The sequence below is a fragment of the Ruditapes philippinarum genome, unplaced genomic scaffold (assembly GCF_026571515.1).
Source record: "Ruditapes philippinarum isolate M1 unplaced genomic scaffold, ASM2657151v2 ctg288_1_1_1_1, whole genome shotgun sequence".
Taxonomy (NCBI): domain Eukaryota; kingdom Metazoa; phylum Mollusca; class Bivalvia; order Venerida; family Veneridae; genus Ruditapes; species Ruditapes philippinarum.
Genome location: NW_026860775.1, coordinates 128,026 through 150,503, shown reverse-complemented (window position 1 = coordinate 150,503; position 22,478 = coordinate 128,026). Strand labels below are relative to the sequence as shown.

Below are 22,478 nucleotides of genomic sequence, written 5' to 3'. Positions count from 1 at the left end.
AAAAATGTAATGTAAAAAAAAATTGAATTAGCCCAATTTGTTTATCATTCACTTTCAATCATGTAGCAATTTTTGTACATTTACAATTTATAACCTCCTACACGGCTTATATAAAAAAAAATAAATACCTTTTCCGTATATAAAATTTTTTTATGTGAAAATATTTTTATTGTGACATATATTTTGGTGTCATACTGAGTTTATTCATAGCGTGAAATTATTTATGTGGTGAAAATTGTTTTATAATGTAAATTAAGGTTTGAGTATGGTAAAATTTAGTAGTTTACTACATACTGGGGTTTAAGGTGATATATCACTAACTCAACATGGTCGGTTTTTGTAAATGTCAGTGACAGACTCTGTGAATTTAATGTCACCCGTTTTACCACCCAGGAGGTCAAGAAGTATGTTGTTATTTAACCTGTGCTTATGACCACCTCCAAACAAAAATTGCTTTTAATTTGTCAAAGCATAAGCTACCTTTAAATTAAGACCACTTCCAAACAAAGACTTTCTCCAAAAAAAGACTTTCTCCAAACACACCCATTCCAAACATGGAATCAGCCTCAACTTACAAATAAGGACATCTTGTCAAAGACTTAACCTCCAAAGACAACCTCCAATCAATAGTATTCACATTTAGATTCAAAGACATTTCCCAAGTGAAAACTCAAGAATTGCCTCCAAACAAGTTAGAATTGAAAGTGAATAGACCTTACTACCCGAGTTTCAAGCTGAGGCAGCCATGTACGAGGCTATACATGTATTGTACTTTTGCGCAACCAATTTTCCATATTGAAATATCCCCTTAATTGACATTTGAAAGTTTTCACAAAGAATACCTGGATGGAAAACAACATTTTAGAAATTCATATGGATGTAAAAGTTAATATTCTGTAATTTTATTTTCTCCTCAGGTTAATTAAAAAACAAGATTAAGATATTTTACAAGACCTCCTTTACACAATGATTTTTTCCAATGTTTTCTCAAGAGTAGTTGTTAATGCTAGCAACTTTAAGTTCAAATCCCATCAGGGGCAAGTCGTTGTTTCCTTGAGCAAGAAACTACACTCAATGTTTAGTACAGGTTGGTTCCAGGAACAGATTTAGAATCGTGTTTATAAGCTTATAGATTCATATACAATGGAACTAAAATAAACTCTGTATACACTATATTATGACGGGCTTCATAGACTGTCACTATATATACATTGTAATGTCCCAAATATAAGTCTAACTTACTTTGTTAAACAAATAAAACTAATTTTGTATGTAACAAATGTAAGCTTATAGTATGTTTCTGCATGAACAATTTGTCAAATGTTTGATCATTGTGCAGCTTTTTGTTGTACTATTTTTTACTTTTTTTTTTACTTTTTTTTTGATGCATTAGGACAATTTCTAGCTGTTAAAGTAAAAGTATGCAACATATTTAGTGTTTTTATGTCAACCTGAGCTGATGTATACAGTGAAATATTATATGGTTTGAAATTGTTTTATAATGTTAATTTTTTTATATAACATTTTCTGGATGATTTAGGAGTCACTTGAGAGTTATTTCAGAAATATATATATGTAGGTCATGCTCACACAACTATTTATATAAAAGCTAGCTTCTGACTTATCTTGTTACAAGTTGAACAAATCAATGATGCTGTAAAAGTGACCCTTTCAATGCTTGCAGTTTAACCATGCAGGTTCTTTGTAATATTGGGAGCCCTATACGAGTAAGTAAGTCTTTGAGTATTTTGATGTTCCAGTTAAATGTTCCAGTTACCCAGTTCAGTGTAGGTCTTTTGACCATTGGCCTAATGTCCTGGCAGGTTCAACATTCAACAAAGCACAGGGCATGTCCAAATTAGAAATTCAGCAGTTATAGACTGAAGTTTAGAAATACAGTCGAACTTTGTTCGCTTGAACTCGGAGGGCCTCAGTGCAAATTTGTTTGAGAGATTGTAGTTTGAGGCAACCGAGGTCAAACTATTATTACATAGAACATAGGCTTAAAAGTTTTCCAGCTTGCATCGGTGAAATGATAAATATATCAATATAATTGTTTGTTAGTACATCTGTATGTTGAATACGTCATATTAAGAATTATTATCCTATTGAAAAACAGTATTAACGGTACAAACATTAAATGGACTGTTCCAAATTCAAAGCAGGGCAAATCCATTTCACAAAAATCAGGAGGATAAGGGTTAATGTTAATGTTTTTTTTATAATTATGTTGTGTAACAAAATTTAATGAACAGAGCATTTTAAATGGTTGAATGGTGTTAAGTTTGTTGTAGATTACACCTTTATATCTATAGAACAGGTTAAGATGTTACAATATGAGTCAGGAGGTCTATCTATAACAGTATGACAAAACATTGGCATTGTCTCAACATGATTTCAAGGTTCCAAACTTCCATCACTGTGCTCTACATCTATACTTCTTTTCTGTATATCCATTTAACTTCACAGAAATAATCAACACAAGCTCTACCTATTCTTATGAAATGTTCAGTTGATTAAATTAATGAAGCCTCTTTAATTGTCATAGGCTTTTTATGCTCCCCGAAAAAATTTCGGGGGAGCATATAGTCGCCGCCTTGTCCGTCCGTCCGTCCATCCGTCCGTCCGTCCGTCTTTCCGTCCGTCCGTCCGTCTGTCCGTCCGTCCCCTTTTCTTGTCCGGGACATAACTTTGAAACAACAAGAGGTATCAACATGAAACTTTGTAGGTAGATAGATCTCATTGAGTAGGTGTGCAGTGCACAAGAACCGTAACTCTGCCTTGCCTAATTTTTGAATTATTCCCCTTTGTTTATTTTTACACTTTGAACTTTGTCCGGGACATAACTCTAAAAGTATAAGAGGTATCAACATGAAACTTTGTAGGTAGATAGATCTCATTGAGTAGGTGTGCAGTGCACAAGAACCGTAACTCTGCCTTGTCTAATTTTTGAATTAATCCCCTTTGTTTATTTTTACACTTTGAACTTTATCCGGGACATAACTCTAAAAGTATAAGAGATATCAACATGACACTTTGTAGGTAGATAGATCTCATTGAGTAGATGTGCAGTGCGCAAGAACCGCCACTCTGCCTCTCCTAATTTTGGAGTTATGGCCGTTTATCTATTTTACACTTGGAACTTTGTCTGGGACATAACTCTAAAAGTATAAGAGGTATCAACATGAAACTTTGTAGGTAGATAGGTCTCATTGAGTAGGTGTGCAGTGCACAAGAACCGTAACTCTGCCTTGCCTAATTTTTGAATTATCTCCCTTTGTTTATTTTACACTTTGAAATTTGTCCGGGACATAACTCTAAAAGTATAAGAGGTATCAACATGAAACTTTGTAGTAAGATAGATCTCATTGAGTAGGTGTGCAGTGCACAAGAACCGTAACTCTGCCTTGCCTAATTTTTGAATTACCCCCTTTGTTTATTTTACACTTTTGAAATTTGTCCGGGACATAACTCTAAAAGTATAAGAGGTATCAACATGAAACTTTGTAGATAGATAGATCTCATTGAGTAGGTGTGCAGTGCACAAGAACCGTAACTATGCCTTGCCTAATTTTTGAATTATCCCCTTTGTTTATTTTACACTTTGAACTTTGTCCGGGACATAACTCTAAAGTATAAGAGGTATCAACATGAAACTTTGTAGGTAGATAGATCTCATTGAGTAGGTGTGCAGTGCACAAGAACCGTAACTCTGCCTTGCCTACTTTTGGAGTTATTGCTCTTTGTTCATTTTGACACTTTGACTTTGTCTGGGACATTACTCTAAAATTATAAGAGATATCAACATGAAACTTTGTAGATAGATAGGTCTCATTGGGTGGAAGTGCAGTGCTTAAGAATCATTACTTTGCCTTGCCTTATTTTGAAGTAATTGCCCTTTGTTTATTTTTACTTTTTGACTTTTGTCCTGGACAATACTTTAAAACTGTTAGAGATATCAACATGAAACTTTGTAGGTAGCTAGATATAATTGGATAGAATTGCAATGCTTAAAGAACCTGAACAAAGCCTGGTCTAATTTTGGAGTTATTGCCCTTTGTTCATTTTTACACTTTGACTTTTACCCGGGACATAACTCTGATATCATCAGGAAACTTTATAGATAGATAGATCTCATTGAATAGAAGTGCAGTGCAAAAAAACATAACTCCGCTTTGCCTAATTTTGGAGTTTTTGCCCTTTGTTCATTTTTTTTATACTTTCCTGTGTCCAGAACCTTCTCGGGGAGCATCACCCGGTTCAACCGGTTCTTGTTTTCAGTTTGAACTGATGACTTTCCATAATTAAAGTGCCCATTGTGGTCATAATAATGGCACCATGCTAGTCTGCTCATATTTTGCCATTTGACCAGACTTCATTTCTGTTGCTTTAAATGATATTATGATAATTATACTTTCATTTACAAAAGGCTTGTTGAAATTTTAATCTAAACAGGTCCATTTCAGGAATTTAGAGGTATATTTATTAAGGAAGGGAAGTAATTTACCTTGGTTGTTCCTTTAATACAATGAGTATTCTACAAGAACAAAGTGTTCAAATACAATAAAGTTTTTCAAAGTGATCTTCAGACAAGATTCTCAGTCTCATAAAAAATGAAGAATATGCACATTGAAAGGCAGATAAACGCAGCTTGTAAATAGCACAAACTGTATGCATGAAATTATGCATGAAACAATAATTAATATTTAAAGTTTAATTAGCACACCTTACAGTCTCTAATTGTGAGAAATGCAAGCTATACAACACAATAATTGTTGGCAGATTGCACTGATTCCATGATGCAATTAAAGTAGCGTGTCTTTAATAAAATTACAGCAGTTGATTTTTACAAATACAATGTAACTTAATTAAGTATTCTGAATTTAATGAAATGATGTATGCAAGAGCATTGTAATGGGAGGGGGTTGAACCGGACTGTCTTGGGGTAAGGAATGTTGACAATACATAAATTGATTAAAATGAAGATTGCAAGAGCATTGTAATGGAAGGGGGTTGAACGGGGCTTTCTTGGGGTAGGGAATGTTGGCAAGCAGGTGGTTGATTTAAACAGTAACACATACTGATATGTTGATAGTGTAAGCATCTAGGATTAGTGGTAGAAGTACATGATGTTTTACATGTTAACAGCTTGCCCATTTCCGATGTGTATTTATTGTGTATTTAATGTGTACCAGTTGCCCGCGAGATCATTAACTAACAGCAGGTGTTACAGATAAAGCAGGAAATCTTTTATAGACTTAATTTCTTTTGCCATATATGGCAATATGTTATAATACTTTAAGCTTGCAGTGACTAATCCAGATTATAATATCAATACAATTGTATTGTAATTAACTGCATATGGTGTGTGATGAAACTTTAAAAAAATTTAAATGGTAATACATGTATGTGAAATTATTTAATACAGATATAACTTACAATACTCAATAGTGTAATCTTCATGATGCAGTCTGTAATTTGCAAAAGTTGAAACATTTTAACACAGGTTTTCCAATGGTATATGTTGGCAGGTCACAAAATTCGTATATGTTGGCAGTTCACAAGATTGGTATATGTCGGTATGTCACAAGATTGGTATATTTTGGCAGGTTACAAGATTGGTATATGTTGATTGTCACAAGATTGGTATATGTTGGCATGTCACAAGATTGGTATATGTTGGCAGGTTACAAGATAGGTATATGTTGGCATGTCACAAGATTGGTATATGTTGGCAGGTCACAAGATTGGTATATGTTGGCATGTCACAAGATTGGTATATGTTGGCATGTCACAAGATTGGTATATGATGATTGTCACAAGATTGGTATATATTGGCATGTCACAAGATTGGTATATGTTGGCAGTTCACAAGATTAGTATATGTTGGCAGGTCACAAGATTGGTATATGTTGGCATGTCACAAGATTGGTATATGTTGGCAGGTCACAAGATTGGTATATGTTGGCATGTCACAAGATTGGTATATGTTGGCATGTCACAAGATTGGTATATGTTGATTGTCACAAGATTGGTATATATTGGCATGTCACAAGATTGGTATATGTTGGCAGGTCACAAGATTGGTATATGTTGGCATGTCACAAGATTGGTATATGTTGGCATGTCACAAGATTGGTATATGTTGATTGTCACAAGATTGGTATATGTTGGCATGTCATCAGATTGGTATATGTTGGCAGGTTACAAGATTGGTATATGTTGGCATGTCACAAGATTGGTATATGTTGGCATGTCACAAGATTGGTATATGTTGATTGTCACAAGATTGGTATATATTGGCATGTCACAAGATTGGTATATGTTGGCAGTTCACAAGAGTGGTATATGTCGGAATGTCACAAGATTGGTATATGTTGGCAGGTTACAAAATTGGTATATGTTGGCATGTCACAAGAATTGTATATGTTGGCAGTTCACAAGAATTGTATATGTTGGCATGCCACAAGAATTGTATATGTTAGCATGCCACAAGATGGGTATATATTGGCATGTCACAAGATAGGTATATGTTGGCAGTTTACAAGAATTGTATATGTTGGCATGTCACAAGATTGGTATATGTTGGCAGGTCACAAGATTGGTATATGTTAGCATGTCACAAGATTGGTATATGTTGGCATGTCACAAGATTGGTATATGTTGATTGTCACAAGATTGGTATATATTGGCATGTCACAAGATTGGTATATGTTGGCATGTCACAAGATAGGTATATATTGGCATGTCACAAGATTGGTATATATTGGCATGCCACAAGATTGGTATATGTTGGCATGTCACAAGATTGGTATATGTTGATTGTCACAAGATTGGTATATGTTGGCATGTCACAAGATTGGTATATATTGGCATGTCACAAGATAGGTATATATTGGCATGTCACAAGATAGGTATATATTGGCATGTCACAAGATTGGTATAATTATGTTGGCAGTTCACAAGATTGGTATATATTGGCATATCATGAGATTGGTATATGTTGGCATGTCACAAGATTGGTATATGTTGATTGTCACAAGATTGGTATATGTTGGCAGGTCACAAGATTGGTATATATTGGCATGTCACAAGATGGGTATATGTTGGCATGTCACAAGATAGGTATATATTGGCATGTTCACAAGATGGGTTATATGTTTGCATGTCACAAGATTGGTATATGTTGGCAGGTCACAAGATTGGTATATGTTTGGCATGTCACAAGATTGGTATATGTTGGCATGTTACAAGATTAGTATATGTTGGCATGTCATGAGATTGATATATGTCTTATATTGATATATATTGGCAGGTCACAATAGGGAGGGTGACTTGGCACAAAATAGTTTTTTCCTGGCACAACTTGTACATCCCTCAATAAATTTACATCAAACTGTTACAGAATGATTGTCATCAAGTGCTCTATAGCTGGCATATATTTTCTATATTTTGCGATCTAGTCGTTTTTTTCAAAAAAAATATATGACAATATTCTGTCAGTGGCTTTTTGATTAAATTAAGAATTGGAGATTTTTATTCTGTCTAGGTGAGTTGCAGATTTTCCAGTTTTTTGTGATAAGGAAAGATGCCAGCTGCCCCTTCTTGTATTCTTGTCAGAAATTATTAAAAATTTTAATTGACAGCTGCAGCAATTAACTATCAGATGACAAGAATGCTGTGCCATACTGTATGAATGATGCACTATACTGTATGAAGAAATGCCTAGAATGAATTCAATCATTATTGAAGCCAAATAATTGCAACCATTATTGCTTTGCTCAAAATGCACCATATATGATCACAGTTAACTTGTAAATGTACAAAAGTAACTTACCAAGAGAGAGAGAAAGAGAGAGAGAGAGAGATCCCTAATGGGGAGGCCAATTTTATATGAAGGATCACTCAGTGACACAGTCCTTTCAGACAAAAAATGTTAAGAATTTAAAAATGTTTATTTTGCAAAAAAAAATTTTAAAAATGACTGCATTATAAGAGGAGTGAAGATAGGGGTGTATTGTGCGTTATTTGTATAACAGGACGGGGAAATGAGAGAGTAGTTTAAGAATTTAATACAGGGTGTTTGATTCATACAGGGTGTCCTATAACAGTGCATAAAGACATGTTTTATAGCTTCTACCAGAAAAAAAAGAAGCACACTTTGTTTGCACCTTCATTGAATACATCAACTCCAATTTCTGTCTATAAAGCTTCAATATAATGTAGTTAATTGAAGTTACAAAAAATATTTTAGTAAGATTGAATATAAAGTGAAATGGTTTTAGTAGGGAACAGAAAAAAGCAAATTGTTTAAATTACATGTATAGAAATAAATACATCTTAAACAATCTTTTGTGTTTCTTAATGAAGAGAATAATTGTTTCTTTGAGAAAAAAATCTAGGTAATGTAATTAACAGAAAATTAACACATTTTTTGCTCCATTTCCTCCTGTTTTTTTTGCTATAATTATGTTATTCAGCACTGCTGTGAACAATAATCGTCTTTTAATTGTTACTTTATTCAAACACCACAAACATCAGAAATTTTGTCTTAATGTCACAAATTTTTACACTAGTGTGAGACTTCTACAATTTCACTTTCAAAAAAAGTGGGCATCTTTCAAAGAAAGATAATTTAAATGAATTCAGTCTCGCTTAGATTAATGTTTTTGAAAGTGTTTCAAACAAAACTGACATAACTTGTTTTTCATCTTTATAGAGTTATGTCATTGTTACATGTTTAAATATAAAGTTTATCAGGACATTTCATCAAAGATTCCTTCACAAAATATTTCAATACCTTTTACTAAACACCATGTTATCTATATTCGAGATATATGATCTTTTCTAAAAACTTTACACATTTTTTAAACGATGAATTTTACGTGCATTCATTTGTTATATCGTACAATCTCGGAGCTTTGTAAACGCCTGTTTGCAGGTCAAGACGGTTGTAAACGGTATGACATGCGTAAAGCTATGATCTATGACCCAACAAATAGCATACGAAATCTGATAACGCATCAAATTATATAACTTCTAACATGCCAAATATTTATTGGGATGAAAGTGTCATTCTTAACTTGTAGACTCCTGGGTGTTATGATCAAGTTACTTCTGACAAGTTTCAGTCAATTTAATTAATGCACTTTGATCATGAAAAAGAAATTACAAACCCTAATTTGAGCACCTATGGTAGTGACATGTATTTGTCTTTTTCTATTTTAATGTCTGTTTGTTAAATAATTTAAATGTTTTAAGGCAGACGAAATAATAATTCATACATTTTGCAACAATTACTCTAAAAACATCTTCTTAATTTCAATGATTCATCCCAAATTTCAGTCCAAAATGAAAACTGATCAAGGGGGTAATTTTATTATAGGCATATTTGTAATCAGTAGCAACATTCCTCTTGTACCAGGATACCCCCTTTCACTGATTACTTTTTTTGTTTTTATCCAACATTTTAATCAGAAACTACCATACTAATACAGGGTTAGATCAATTTCAAAAGCAGTTTAGCATGGGAGTTTTAATCAATTAGGGACATAATGTAAGTTACGATGACTAGTATTTGACGGCAGTAAGCTATGTTCATATTTACATGTTGATAAAAACCTTTCCATTTTATTCAATTACCCGAGAACGATCTCAAGGTCAATTGATTTATGTGAAGTCAGCTCAAGTTTGGTTATAGAATTGTAATATTTCTATTTTATGTATGCAATATTTTATAGTATACTTGTTACTATGTGTTGGCTTCATTTGCTTATATCAATATAGAAACGGAATCACTATATCATTTAATGCAAGTCTATACAATTTAATGTGTATGAGTTATTGCGATTACAACCATGTTTTACTTCACTGTATCATTTATTGCAAGCTGACACAATTAGTTTACTTTATACAAATTATTTTAGTTGGATTGTGTTGGAAGCTATAAGCTTATTGAAACACTCTTGAATCCCTTCCTGGAACCAACCAGTACTAAGCAATGTGCTCAAGGATACAACCGCTTGCCCCTGACAGGGTTTGAACCAACTCGGTCAGCAATCCTTAGATTACAAGTCTGACGCGTTATTCACTGGGCCATGCTGACACAAATGATCCTTTATGATCATGTTTCTACATTATAAGTGACCACTGCAGTGCAATTGAAAATACTGATATGAAACTTTGCACATGCCTTCTTTGTCAGTATTGAATGTCACTGACCAAGACTCATAACTCTATCATTGACTTTTACTGAATTATTCCCCTTGGTAATCTACCTCTTAAAACAATGTTGTTGCTGCAGTTACAAACCAGTTGTCTTTCAGAAATGACAATATCTTTATAAATATAACAATATAAATTTGGCAGTCCCCTGAATCAAAAGCAGAATTTACTGGAGTAGCTTAATAATTGTATAATTCTGTATGTAACACAAATTTCATTGAGCTGACAGGTTACATGTAAAATGTTTACCTGTTTATTGTGCTGAATTTATTATAATATTTGATATACAGAAATGGTAGTATAGGAATGACCGTATACTTTTGTCTGGCCGGAATATTTACATTTTGCATTATCTCCCCCTTTAGGACCTCAACTCCGAGGTAAAATCCTATTGACATTGGCGCTAGAGTAAACAGTCCTTCAGTGTTGATAGTGGACACTTTATGTGTAATATATCTTGTATTGTTTGCAAATGTGAATTTGAAAATTTTGAATACCGCGCTAATATTTGGTTACAGAAATAGTCTGAATATTGCTGATGATAAATTTTATTGTATCCCAGATAATTTCATTGTGCTATAGATAATTGTATTAGAAAGAGAGATAACTGTATTAGGCAGGCTTGGATTTAAATCATATTTATCTAGTGTGGACTATTTGGTTTGAATTTCCCAGTTGACAATAACATAATGTATAGTGTGCTAGAGTTAATTTGTGTTGATCGGAAGATGCTCTCTGTTGTAATAGTATGACACAATTTGTTGCATTTGTAAGAAAATATAGTGTAAAAAGTGTGTAGATATGGCTAATTCACAGTATTTCTGGGATTATTCTAGTAAAGGACTGCCATCTAGTCTTCTTGGACTTTTAAAAGGTATTATTTACTCTTATTACGCAAATATCTTAAATGCACTTGCCCTTCTTTCAGTTTGGACAAAACCATTCAACAAAGAAATTTAATGACTGCATATCTTGGTCTGCACTGGTCGCATGGGTATTTTCAGACTAAGGGACTAATTAGTCCTTTATTGTCACCTGACTGCACATTATTCTACCTCATTTTATAACAGCATGAATAAAAGCATCAGTGATGCTATCATTATAAAGCTATGTCAGCTTTTAATTATTTAATACTGCAAAACTCTTAAGTCAGCAATGAACAATTAATAACAATGTGTTTATAAAAGATGTTTTCCTCAGATATCACAATGTTCATGATACAGCATCATGTAATCTATTGTTGCAAATGGCTCTTAAGTTTTATATATGCAACACTGCCTCAAGAATATTACTTTAGAGCTTTATGGTGCTGAATGTCATTTGGTTTTATTCTTAATTAAAGTTATCCCTTGGGACTTTCCCTTGTACAAAATTTAGAAAATTCTTTACATTTTTTCTCATAGCGAATTAAGTTATGGGGACTTTCGATCAAACTCAAGTGTTGTTGGTCATGTTAAAGAAATAATTTGTGACATGACCTTTACCAGTGCTCTCTACATTACAAGCTGCGACCGACAAGATCACATTGACAATTATTTAAAACATAAATACTCGGCTTGCATTTTTAAAGCTTGCAAGGATCACTTCACCAAGTGGGAGTGCAGCTGTGCAGTTTCCTGATTAGTATGATTACCATAAAAACATAGTGAGACTGTTCAGAATGTGTTGTAGTAGTGTTTGTTATAAGTTGTTTGATTGTTAATACATTTGATTGTAACAGTTTTGATAAGGTCTGTACCAGTTACAAAATGGTTTGATTTCTTTTGCATGTTGAATTTATTGAGCATGTAATATTGTTTCAGTATTTTGAATACATTTACCTGTATAGTCACCATAGTTCAATTTGTATGTAAGATTTTTAACACCTTATATAATTTTACCTTAATATCTTAAATGGACTTGTGAGTCTTCTATTATGGACAAAACCATTTATATTTCAAAATAAGCTCTAACTGAATAGGGAATAATGAACATGGAAGTCTGGAGAACATGGAAGTGCTGGCTGAAGTAGATTCGGTTTCTGTATTAATAAAAGTTTGTCAAAGTTTTTGTTTTTAATACAAAAGGTAAAATAATATTTTCATCACTGTAATTGTATTTTAACAAATGACCAGTTACCAATTTGTGTGCAATGTACATGACTGTACTCAAATAAAATGAGAGATTGAATATATTTAAGATATTTAAAATATTTTAATGACCATATTTTCAGCGTTTAAATGGAGTTTAATGTTGACCTAGTTATGTATTATTATATCAACTTTCCTCAACATTTATCATATACCATATAACAAGATATATGATCTGATTAACCTCACATAAATCATGTAAATATATGGAAGAGTTAAGGGGGTTTTTATCTGTAAAATAAATCTCCTTCATGTTTGATCAGTATACCTTACCAAATTATTGGTCCAATACTGCTAAATTTGAAAATTTTAAAGGTTTCACACTGCAAAATTATGAAAGAGAGCGAATAAGGAATATAAATGTTTTTTCTTATACACAGAAATTGTTGCAGAATAGATATATTTCCATTACTATAAACCCAGACATAGAATTGCTTGTTTGTTAGACTGACTGTGTTGGTTTAAACATATTTATTTAACCTTGATTGTGAAACAAGTTCTTGCAACTTATATTAATCACTTTCGAGTCTGCTTCCTGGAACCAACCAGTACTCGTGCCATATCAAGAAACATGGTTGTGACCTGATTATGGCTCAAACCCATGATCTCTGTGTTGAGAGGCAGACACCTTAACCACTAGGCCACTGCTCCCCTATGCACTTTAACACCATACTTGAAGGTCAATGAATTCCATTCCTGAAAATCTACTATCATTAAACTATATATCTTAAATTCATGTGGATAGTTAAGTTTGTTGTGAAAGGGAGTTAATAATAACTTTCTTATTGAAGAAAGGAAAGCACATACATTATTATGAGTAGTTAAAATGTCAGCTTCTCAAACTAGCAATTTTAGGTTTAATCACCATTTGATCAGAATCTGGTCTATTGAGTCTTCAAATGACACCAGTACTGGTAACTTAGTCCAGTTAATTGATGTACATGTAGCTTCAAACATAGTGGAACTATGATTACAATTAAAGGTGTACAATATTTTATTATTACTAATATATTGTTTAACTATGATGTGTTTTTTTAAATTTCAGATGAAAGGGAAGATGTCCAGAAGAAAACATTTACAAAGTGGATTAACTCACAACTTTCGAAGGTAAATCTTCTTTTTTTAAACTTTATAGTTGGGGTTTGATCTCGGAGGTTTCTATGTGCATTATAATGCAGGCACAAGCTGGCGTAGCAGTGAGAAAGTTGACAACATTTTAGCCACGCAGTCTACCTGTAGAAAAATAACTTTGTCATTTCTGAACACATAATGCTAGTCTCAGAAAGGCCGACATGAATGTCAGTTTTGAAGTAGACCATAATGCATCACATGACGTGGGTTTTTAAGACATTTAAATTCAAGGGGATTTAAGATTTTATGATACATTGTTAATGTTCCTTAGAAATTGTTATTGAATTGAAATTGATGGAAAAGCATGCAGCATATTATGTTGCACTCCCTTGTGACAAAGAAATAAAAGTAATATCTGCTTAATCATAGAGCTATGTTTCCTTAGAGAACTGAAGTGCAACATTAATTTTGTTCCAAAATCAATAATTCTAAACAATATATTCAACAAAATTTAATCAACTTGAGGTTTTTTTGCAATTTATGTATTTTCTGGAAGACATCATTGGAAAAAAAGTTTTTCACGATGTTTAGCAGACGTCAACGGTATGAAGCAGACGACAAGGCATCTCAGGAGAAAACGTGTTGATTACGGCGTTTTTTATCTTATACTGCCTATATTGATTATATTATCAAAATGAATATTCATTAGTTAAAGATCTTCTTTAACTAATGAATATTAGTCTCTATTAGAATGGAGTCTCTATCAATGCTAGATTTCACCTGTTACAGTTAGGCCATGTTTTTTACTCCATAGCGTACAAACATAAATCTGACTCCTAAACCTAATAGGGAGACCATCAGATTAGTAATCGAGCGATAACTAGTTCGATCCTGGAATGAGACGAAATTTTTCTGTGACAATTAATCATGGACATTGTGTCTAATGGTCATTTGTCTCAAACTGCTGATTCAAATCATGTGGGAGTAGTAGTCGGTCACTTGGGAAGAAATTCGTAATAACTGGTCAGTTTACCCAGGAAAGCTGGTTAGATGAATCTGCTGCCAAGATATAACCAAATTAAGTATGAAAATTGGCGTTAAATTAATTGAAAAAAAAAACGAAAACGAAAACACCAACTGACGCCCTCTACTTCTAAATTTTATTTTTAAGTTAAGAGGGATTTTAAAAATATCAATGAATGTAGTCTGATTGAGTGATACTGAATCTACTGATTTGTAATTGACCAATAGTAATGTTCTATTTCAACCCTTAATCTGCTTTGAAAAGGATTAGCCTTTGCCACCAACATAATGTCGATATTGCCAAGGTTGTAAGGGGTAAGACTAGTTCAAGACCTGTAACCCGTGCATTACTCAGTTATCAAAGATGAAATGACAGAAATCAAGAGTTATTTTAATGAAATATATAAAACAATTTTTAGTTAACTACTAACCTATTTTTTCAAATAATTTCCATTAAAGTTTGTAACTTTTAAGAAATATGGGATTTTTTTTGCACACTTTGTCATCATTGTTAAATTTCTTAAAACATGGCAATATATTTTTTATCAGACTCAGACACTTTTAACAAACACAGTGAAATTTGGAGAAAGACTGAACTTAATTTTCAGTGGACATAATCCGTCTCTGTTTTTAGAGGTTAATTGACAGTTTGCACCGTAAAGAGACAGAAAATGAAATACAAAATGGGTTTTGCATGTTAAAAGACCCATTACAGACAGTGTTTGATTTAATAAAGACCGTCCCAAGACAGAAATGTTACAATGTTTTATTTTGTGTACCAGTCTATATAGTAGTCTACTGTATTATCCTGTAGACTGTGTCTCACACATTTGCTGGATCGGAAAATGACTTTAATAGAAGAAAATCACTAGGTCATCGACTATTGACTTAACTTGTATTTAATATGAAGTTTATTATGAATTGAAAATAGACCAGTGAATAGGCCAGTACATAAAAGAGCAATAACATTTCAACAGTTAAGTTAAGAAGTTAAATAAGAACCCACAGATTATGGCTAAAAGGGACCAAACTGTCACTCATATACCAGTATATAATTATTGTCCTCGGTTCACATAAAAAAAGGTAAAGGTCTTGTTTATTATAGTGTCACCCCTACTGAAAGGGCCAGCCATTTCTGATTTATGAGACTCCTTTTGCTTGCATACCATGTACCTCCCACCTCCTACCACTATGCCAGACGCCAGGCGGATATAAATCGGTAACCATTCATTTTAACTACCTCTTGGCTCACAAGAAACATTCATCCTTCAATTAACACTCCCCAAGGGACTCGAACCTTCAACCTCCCGATCCGAAGGCGGACACCTTACCCACTAGGCCAATTGCAGATCAGTATTACTGGTATATTGTTACATCACAGTGGTTTAATTTTGTTATATTGTATATTTTCAGTCTGGACGGCCAGTTTTGGAAGATCTATTTACAGACCTGAGGGATGGAACACATCTTCTGTCCCTCATTGAAGTCCTCAGTGGTTCTCCTCAGGTATGCTACAAAGATTTATCCTACTGAATTTATGTAGCAGACTCCTCATGCTTTTACATTTCAATAGGTCATTGTTGATTTTTCGACTATTTGAAGAGTAGGGAGAACATTAATTTGTCACCTTAGTGCAGTAACAGGTTAACTCCTCATATAATTATGCCCCCATTTCGAAGAAAAGGGGGTATATTGCTTTGCACTTGTCGGTCCGTCGGTCCGTCGGTCCGTAGACCAAATGGTTTCCGAGTGATAACTAAAGAACCCTTAGGCATAGGAACTTCAAACTTGGTATGGTGATTGGTCATGACCAGTAGATGACCCCTATTGATTTTGGGGTCAAGGGGTCAAAGGTCAAGGTCACATTGACCTTGAAAGCAAAAACGGTTTCCGATCAATAACTAAAGAACCTTAAGGCCTAGGAACTTCAAACTTGGTATGGTGATTGGTCATGATCAGTAGATGACCCCTATTGATTTTGGGGTCAAGGGGTCAAAGGTCAAGGTCACATTGACCTTGTAAGCAAAAACGGTTTCCGATCAATAACTAAAGAACCTTAAGGCCTAGGAACTTCAAAATTGGTATGGTGATTGGTCATGATCAGTAGATGACCCCTATGGATTTTGGGGTCAAGGGGTCAAAGGTCAAGGTCACATTGACCTTGAAAGCAAAAACGGTTTCCGATCAATAACTAAAGAACCTTAAGGCCTAGGAACTTCAAACTTGGTATGGTGATTGGTCATGACCAGTAGATGACCCCTATTGATTTTGGGGTCAAGGGGTCAAAGTTCAAGGTCACATTGACCTTGAAAGCAAAAACGGTTTCCGATCAATAACTAAAGAACCTTAAGGCGTAGGAACTTCAAACTTGGTATGGTGATTGGTCATGATCAGTAGATGACCCCTATTGATTTGGGGTCAAAGGTCAAGGTCACATTGACTTTTTAAGCAAAAACGGTTTCCGATCAATAACTAAAGAACCTTAAGGCCTAGGAACTTCAAACTTGGTATGGTGATTGGTCATGATCAGTAGATGACCCTATTGATTTTGGGGTCAAGGGGTCAAAGGTCAAGGTCACATTGACCTTGTAGGTAAAAAACGGTTTCCCAATCAATAACTAAAGAACCTTAAGGCCTAGGAACTTCAAACTTGGTATGGTGATTGGTTATGACCAATCAGATGACCCCTATTGATTTTGGGGTTAAGGGGTCAAAGGTCAAGGTCACATTGACCTTGTAGGTAAAAACGGTTTCCGATCAATAATGAAAGAACCCTTAGGCCTAGGGACTTCAAACTTGAGATGGTGATTGGTCATGATCAGTAGATGACCCCTATTGATTTTGGGGTCAAAGGGTCAAAGGTCAAGGTCACATTGACCTCTTAGGTAAAAACGGTTTCCGATCAATAACTAAAGAACCCTAAGGCCTAGGAACTTCAAACTTGGTATGGTGATTGGTCATGACCAGCAGATGACTTATTGATTTTGGGGTCAAGGGGTCAAAGGTCAAGGTCACATTGACCTTGTAGGTAAAAACGGTTTCCGATCAATTTACTAAAAACGCTTAGGCCTAGGAACTTCAACCTTTGTGTGATGAATGGTCTTGACCAGCAGATGACCCCTATTGGAGTTTTAGGTGAAGGGGTCAAAGGTCAAGGTCACATTGACCTTGTAAGTAAAAACGGTTTCTGATCAATAACTCAAGAACACTTAGGCCTAGGAACTTCAAACTTGGTATGGTGATTTGTCATGACCAGCAGATTACTCATATTGATTTTGGGATTAAGGGGTCAAAGGTCAAGGTCACAATGACCTTGTAAGTAAAAACAGTTTCTGATCAATAACTAAAGAACGTTCGTCCTAGGAACTTCAAACTTGGCATGGTGATTGGTCATGACCAGCAGATGACCCCTATTGATTTTGGGGTCAAAGGTCAAGGTCACATTGACCTTGTATGTTAAAACGGTTTTTCGATCAATAATAAGAGAACCCTTAGGCCTAGGAACTTCAACCTAGGCATGGTGATTGGTCATGACCAGCAGATGACCCCTATTGATTTTGGGGTCAAGGGGTCAAAGGTCAAGGTCACATTGACCTTGTAGGTAAAAAACGGTTTCTGATCAATTTACTAAAAACGCCTAGGCCTAGGAACTTCAAACTTTGTATGATGATTGGTCGTGACCAGCAGATGACCCCTATTGAGTTTTGGGTCAAGGGGTCAAAGTCATGACCAGTAGATACTTTATAACCCTTATTAATTGTTTGATCACTGGGTCAGAAGTCATGCATTATAACCTTATCACATGACTAATTGGCTGCTGATAGGGGGCATACATGTTTTACAAACATATCTTGTTCAATAGGAGTTAACCTGTTACTGCATTATGGTGACATATCGGACTCATCCTGGCATCGGCATTGCCATCACACTTAGGTAAACGTTTTTCAAACAAATTGGTACATGTATCAGCAAATTGGTTGAAACTTCTAACACTTATTGTCTTTCATTATCTATCATGAAGGGCACAGTTCCCATAACTCTGATTACCTTTTTACCGAGTTATGCCTCTTTTCTTACTTTGAAGCACTGAAAATAGTTGAGCATTCTGTCTTATGAACAGCTCTTGTCATGAGACTTAAATTAAAGGTTCTCGACATATTAATTATGAGACTTAAATTAAACAGTCTACAATGAAGAGTCTGGTCAGACTTATTGGATGTACTGGCTGACCCCTGGCTCTAAGATGATAGTATATAATCTATACTACAGACATGACCATGTATAACCTTATTATAAATAGATATTTTATATACTTTGCAAGGCAACTTTAGCATCAAGGAAGTAAAAGAATTATTGGAAAATATGAACTCCAATCAGAGCTATTGTTCTACAATATTATACAGCTCCAACGGGTTATGTGATACAAGACTAATTGATCATTTAAAATACTTGGAGAGATCATTAAAATCAAGAAGGGACATTAGGTCCTTGAGTTCAAAAGAGAGCATGTTAGGTGCATATGCCTCTTGTTCTTAAACTTGAATACAGTGGTTTCAGGTGCACGGTAAATGAAAACATTACCTATTATTGGAAATTCCTGTTTCCCAAAATGATGTAAATGATTATTAAGAACTATTCACGATTTGGTTATTGTTATGTCCCTTTATTTCAACCCATTATACCTAATATCACTAAAAAAATCCAAATTTTGCAATAGGCTGGCAGTAAATAAAATGCAGGATATGTATCCAAATTTTTCAAAAGGGTAGGATAAAAAAAAGAGATGCAGGATATGTAATTAAGTGCTAGTTTTGTTGAAGATGTGAATGTTTGTGTGTGATAACATTTATTGATGCTGGCTTGGTAGAGCTGCGTAAAATTATTCTGAGGATTCCCCTGTTTGAATCCCCGTCGGGCCAGGCTGCACATTTTCATCCCTATTAGTAAACAATTTCATACATTATTATTTATTGTATGCAAATATTGGGATGTACCTGTAATAAAGGTGTTTATGTTGATGTACCTGTAATAAAGGTGTTTATATTGATGTACCTGTAATAAATGTGTTTATATTGATGTACCTGTAATAAATGTGTTTATATTGATGTACCTGTAATAAATGTGTTTATATTGATGTACCTGTAATTAAGGTGTTTATATTGATTTCAGGTGAGAGAGAAGGGTCGTATGAGAGTTCACCATATCAACAATGTTAACAGAGTACTTGAGGTGCTAGAAAAACAGTGTAATGTAAGTTAATTACAAGTCTCCAATTGACTTAATGTGCTTGTTTTGTCGATGGTTAAGAGTTGATGGTTGGACTCTTCTGTAGCCAAGTGATAAGGGTCATTGATCACTGAGTTCACTGAAGGATTTGTTAACAAAAGTTGAATTCCTTCTTACAAGTGAGCTAACTAGCTTACTAAGAGATCCCCTCAATGCCACGTTTAGCAACTTAAAAATATACAGAAGGTTGTTGGTTCTTCCTTGTTCTTATCTACAGTAAAACCTCTTGCATTTCACTTCCAGTAATTGAAAAAAAAATATCAGTATAACCTTAATAGTGTCATTGACTTAAAACCACAACATACAAGTCACTGTTTAATTTAGTTACGTTATTTGACTATTTTTAGGGTTTCAAGGATGTTTTGTTGTTAATATAATAAATGATACACCCACACAAATAATCTGTCATTCAATGTTAGCAAACTTTACTGTACAGATATGGGAAAAATAATAAATCATTTAAAAAATTAACTTTGATGATTTAGTCAAAATGCACAAGGCAACTTGTTTGTTGGTGTAAAAGAGTGAATTTCTTAAGTGTACTTGTTCAGCTTCAATTTTTGGAACTGTCCATTATCAATTCTTGGAAATAAGAAGTTGGTCAGCCAGCAGTATAGAGCCTGGTCAGACTGCAGGAATGTGTCGACAGCTGGCTTGGCTTTATACTGCTGGTAAAAAAGGCAAACCACTGTTGATTTCAGCAGGTTCAGATTTAATGTGTTAAATCTGACATAACATCACTTATTTTGAATTATAATTTTGACATTAAATGACTATAAGCACATGATGTTAGTATTCCTGATACTTTAATTAAGTGAATCTAACATAAAAAGCCACATGTTAGAAATATTGCAGTTTTAGACAGTACTAATTTCTTTTAGATAAATACTTTATATTGTAAATACAAAGTGTGTCTTATTAGCCTTATTGTACTTAACTTGATACGATTCTGTTTTCTTTAAACTAATTCAGCGTGCATAACAGTCTTAATGTTATACTTGTCTTAAGCTATGTCTAACTGTTTAATGTTAATACTATATCATTAAAGTAAAACATTTCATTCATAAACATTTTGACGGTAAGTTTACAACCATTAAATCTCCTCGTATAGGTGTCACAGCGATTGTGCCCGATTTTATGCATCAGTAAACGACTATTATAACAATAGAAAACATATAAAACGAATGAACCGATCAGTTGTAAACAATTACTTTAATATTTCTAATAGATAATGTCCTTGATTTTTATATAGAAAAGAGAATTTTCTGTTTCATATATTGATATCTATGACCTTGTTTTTACAATATTTGATAGCTATATTGTATAAGTGGATGGGTGATTTAATTAAAATGACTACAGCAATCATTGATCTTTGACACAATGGCGTTCAATGATTTATGGAGATAAATGAGATATAGTATAGTGAATGGAGATATTAATATACCAGATAAATGGATTAAAGTATTTGACACAGTGTGAAGTCTGGATGGAGTTGTTTTAATGGATGATTGATCACAATAAATGTGCAAGGGAGGCAACTCTAGCAGGCTTGTTGAAGGCTACTCATAAGGCTACTCTTCATTTTGGAGGTGAAATCTCTGGTTTTAACATGGGAGCAGTGTAGAATTTCATACTGTGTTTTGAGATAGTCTGGAGTTCATGCAGTGAATGTTTTTACCAGATATATATCTACCAGATAATTTTGGATACAGTCACAATATTTCCTGTGTTCACAAGTTGTGTTTTTACCTTGGATTTATTTGTGTCATAAAGTGCTTAAAACATAACTGGATTATATATACCCATGTAAACTTGGATTTTAAACCTTTATAGGTATGGATATGTAATCATGTAATTTCTGCCCCGGTCTTACATTGACATGCATCAATCTGTTTTTATTTAGAGATAAGATATATCAAATTTATCAGTTTCATAAGGAGATTATCTGCATGATTTCAAGGACATGTGGACCTGGTATATAGTAAAATTTTGCTATGAATGAACATGTTGTATTTGTTTAAAATGTTAACTTCATGCACCTGTCATATCTAGACAAGATAACAAAGTTTAGTGGTTAAATCAACACAGTGAGTACATTGTTGCTTTTATATTACATGTTTCACATGTTTTCTTGTATCAGGGTAGGGACCATTCTTGGTTACAGACATTTTCATGTTAATTATTTAAAAACAAACAAATTTTAGGGTGTAACTGTAGCTTTTTATGACAGACTTTTCATTTATCTTTAATTGACTAATTAATTTATTAGCTCTTTCTTCTTCATTAATTAATTAATTTTTAATTGACAACAACTTTACCATTAAGATCAGAGGCAATATGTTTCCATTTACTGGAGAAGGTAGACACCAGCTTCCCCTGGGTTGACCTAGCCCAACCTGACAAGAAAAAAAAATTGATTGGTGATTTATTATTTCCAAGAGTTTGACAGTATTAATTAAGAAAAACAGCCTGTAAGATGGTTCAAAATTTATTGAAATAAGATTGATCCAGATTCATATTAATTTTAGTCCCTTAGATTTCCAAAATTGATACATGTATAATGTTTCTTTGATGCTACAACTTAAAAGGTTCTTTAAGTGAGTCAGACATTTAATTTGTCTTGCATTAGTTTAGATTACCAGCTATCTTATCTAGTGCATTTTTTATGTGTTTAAGTTTTGCCTGCCATGTTTAATTTGCATAGCTTCTAAGTGCTTTGCAGAAATTCTTTGAAGTCAGTAAAGT

At 33.8% G+C, this 22,478-nt stretch overlaps 1 protein-coding gene across 1 annotated transcript in view; it reads left to right on the top strand.

Annotated features, from left to right (window-relative positions):
* LOC132713337 (dystrophin-like) overlaps positions 1-22,478 on the top strand; it is a gene marked incomplete at its 3' end in the record, with an annotated part of 157,509 nt that overhangs the window by 13,203 nt on the left and 121,828 nt on the right. Inside the window, 3 exon segments of the mRNA XM_060695887.1 lie at positions 13,399-13,460; positions 15,861-15,953; positions 19,617-19,697. Of these exon segments, the coding sequence (XP_060551870.1) occupies positions 13,399-13,460; positions 15,861-15,953; positions 19,617-19,697 (236 nt within the window).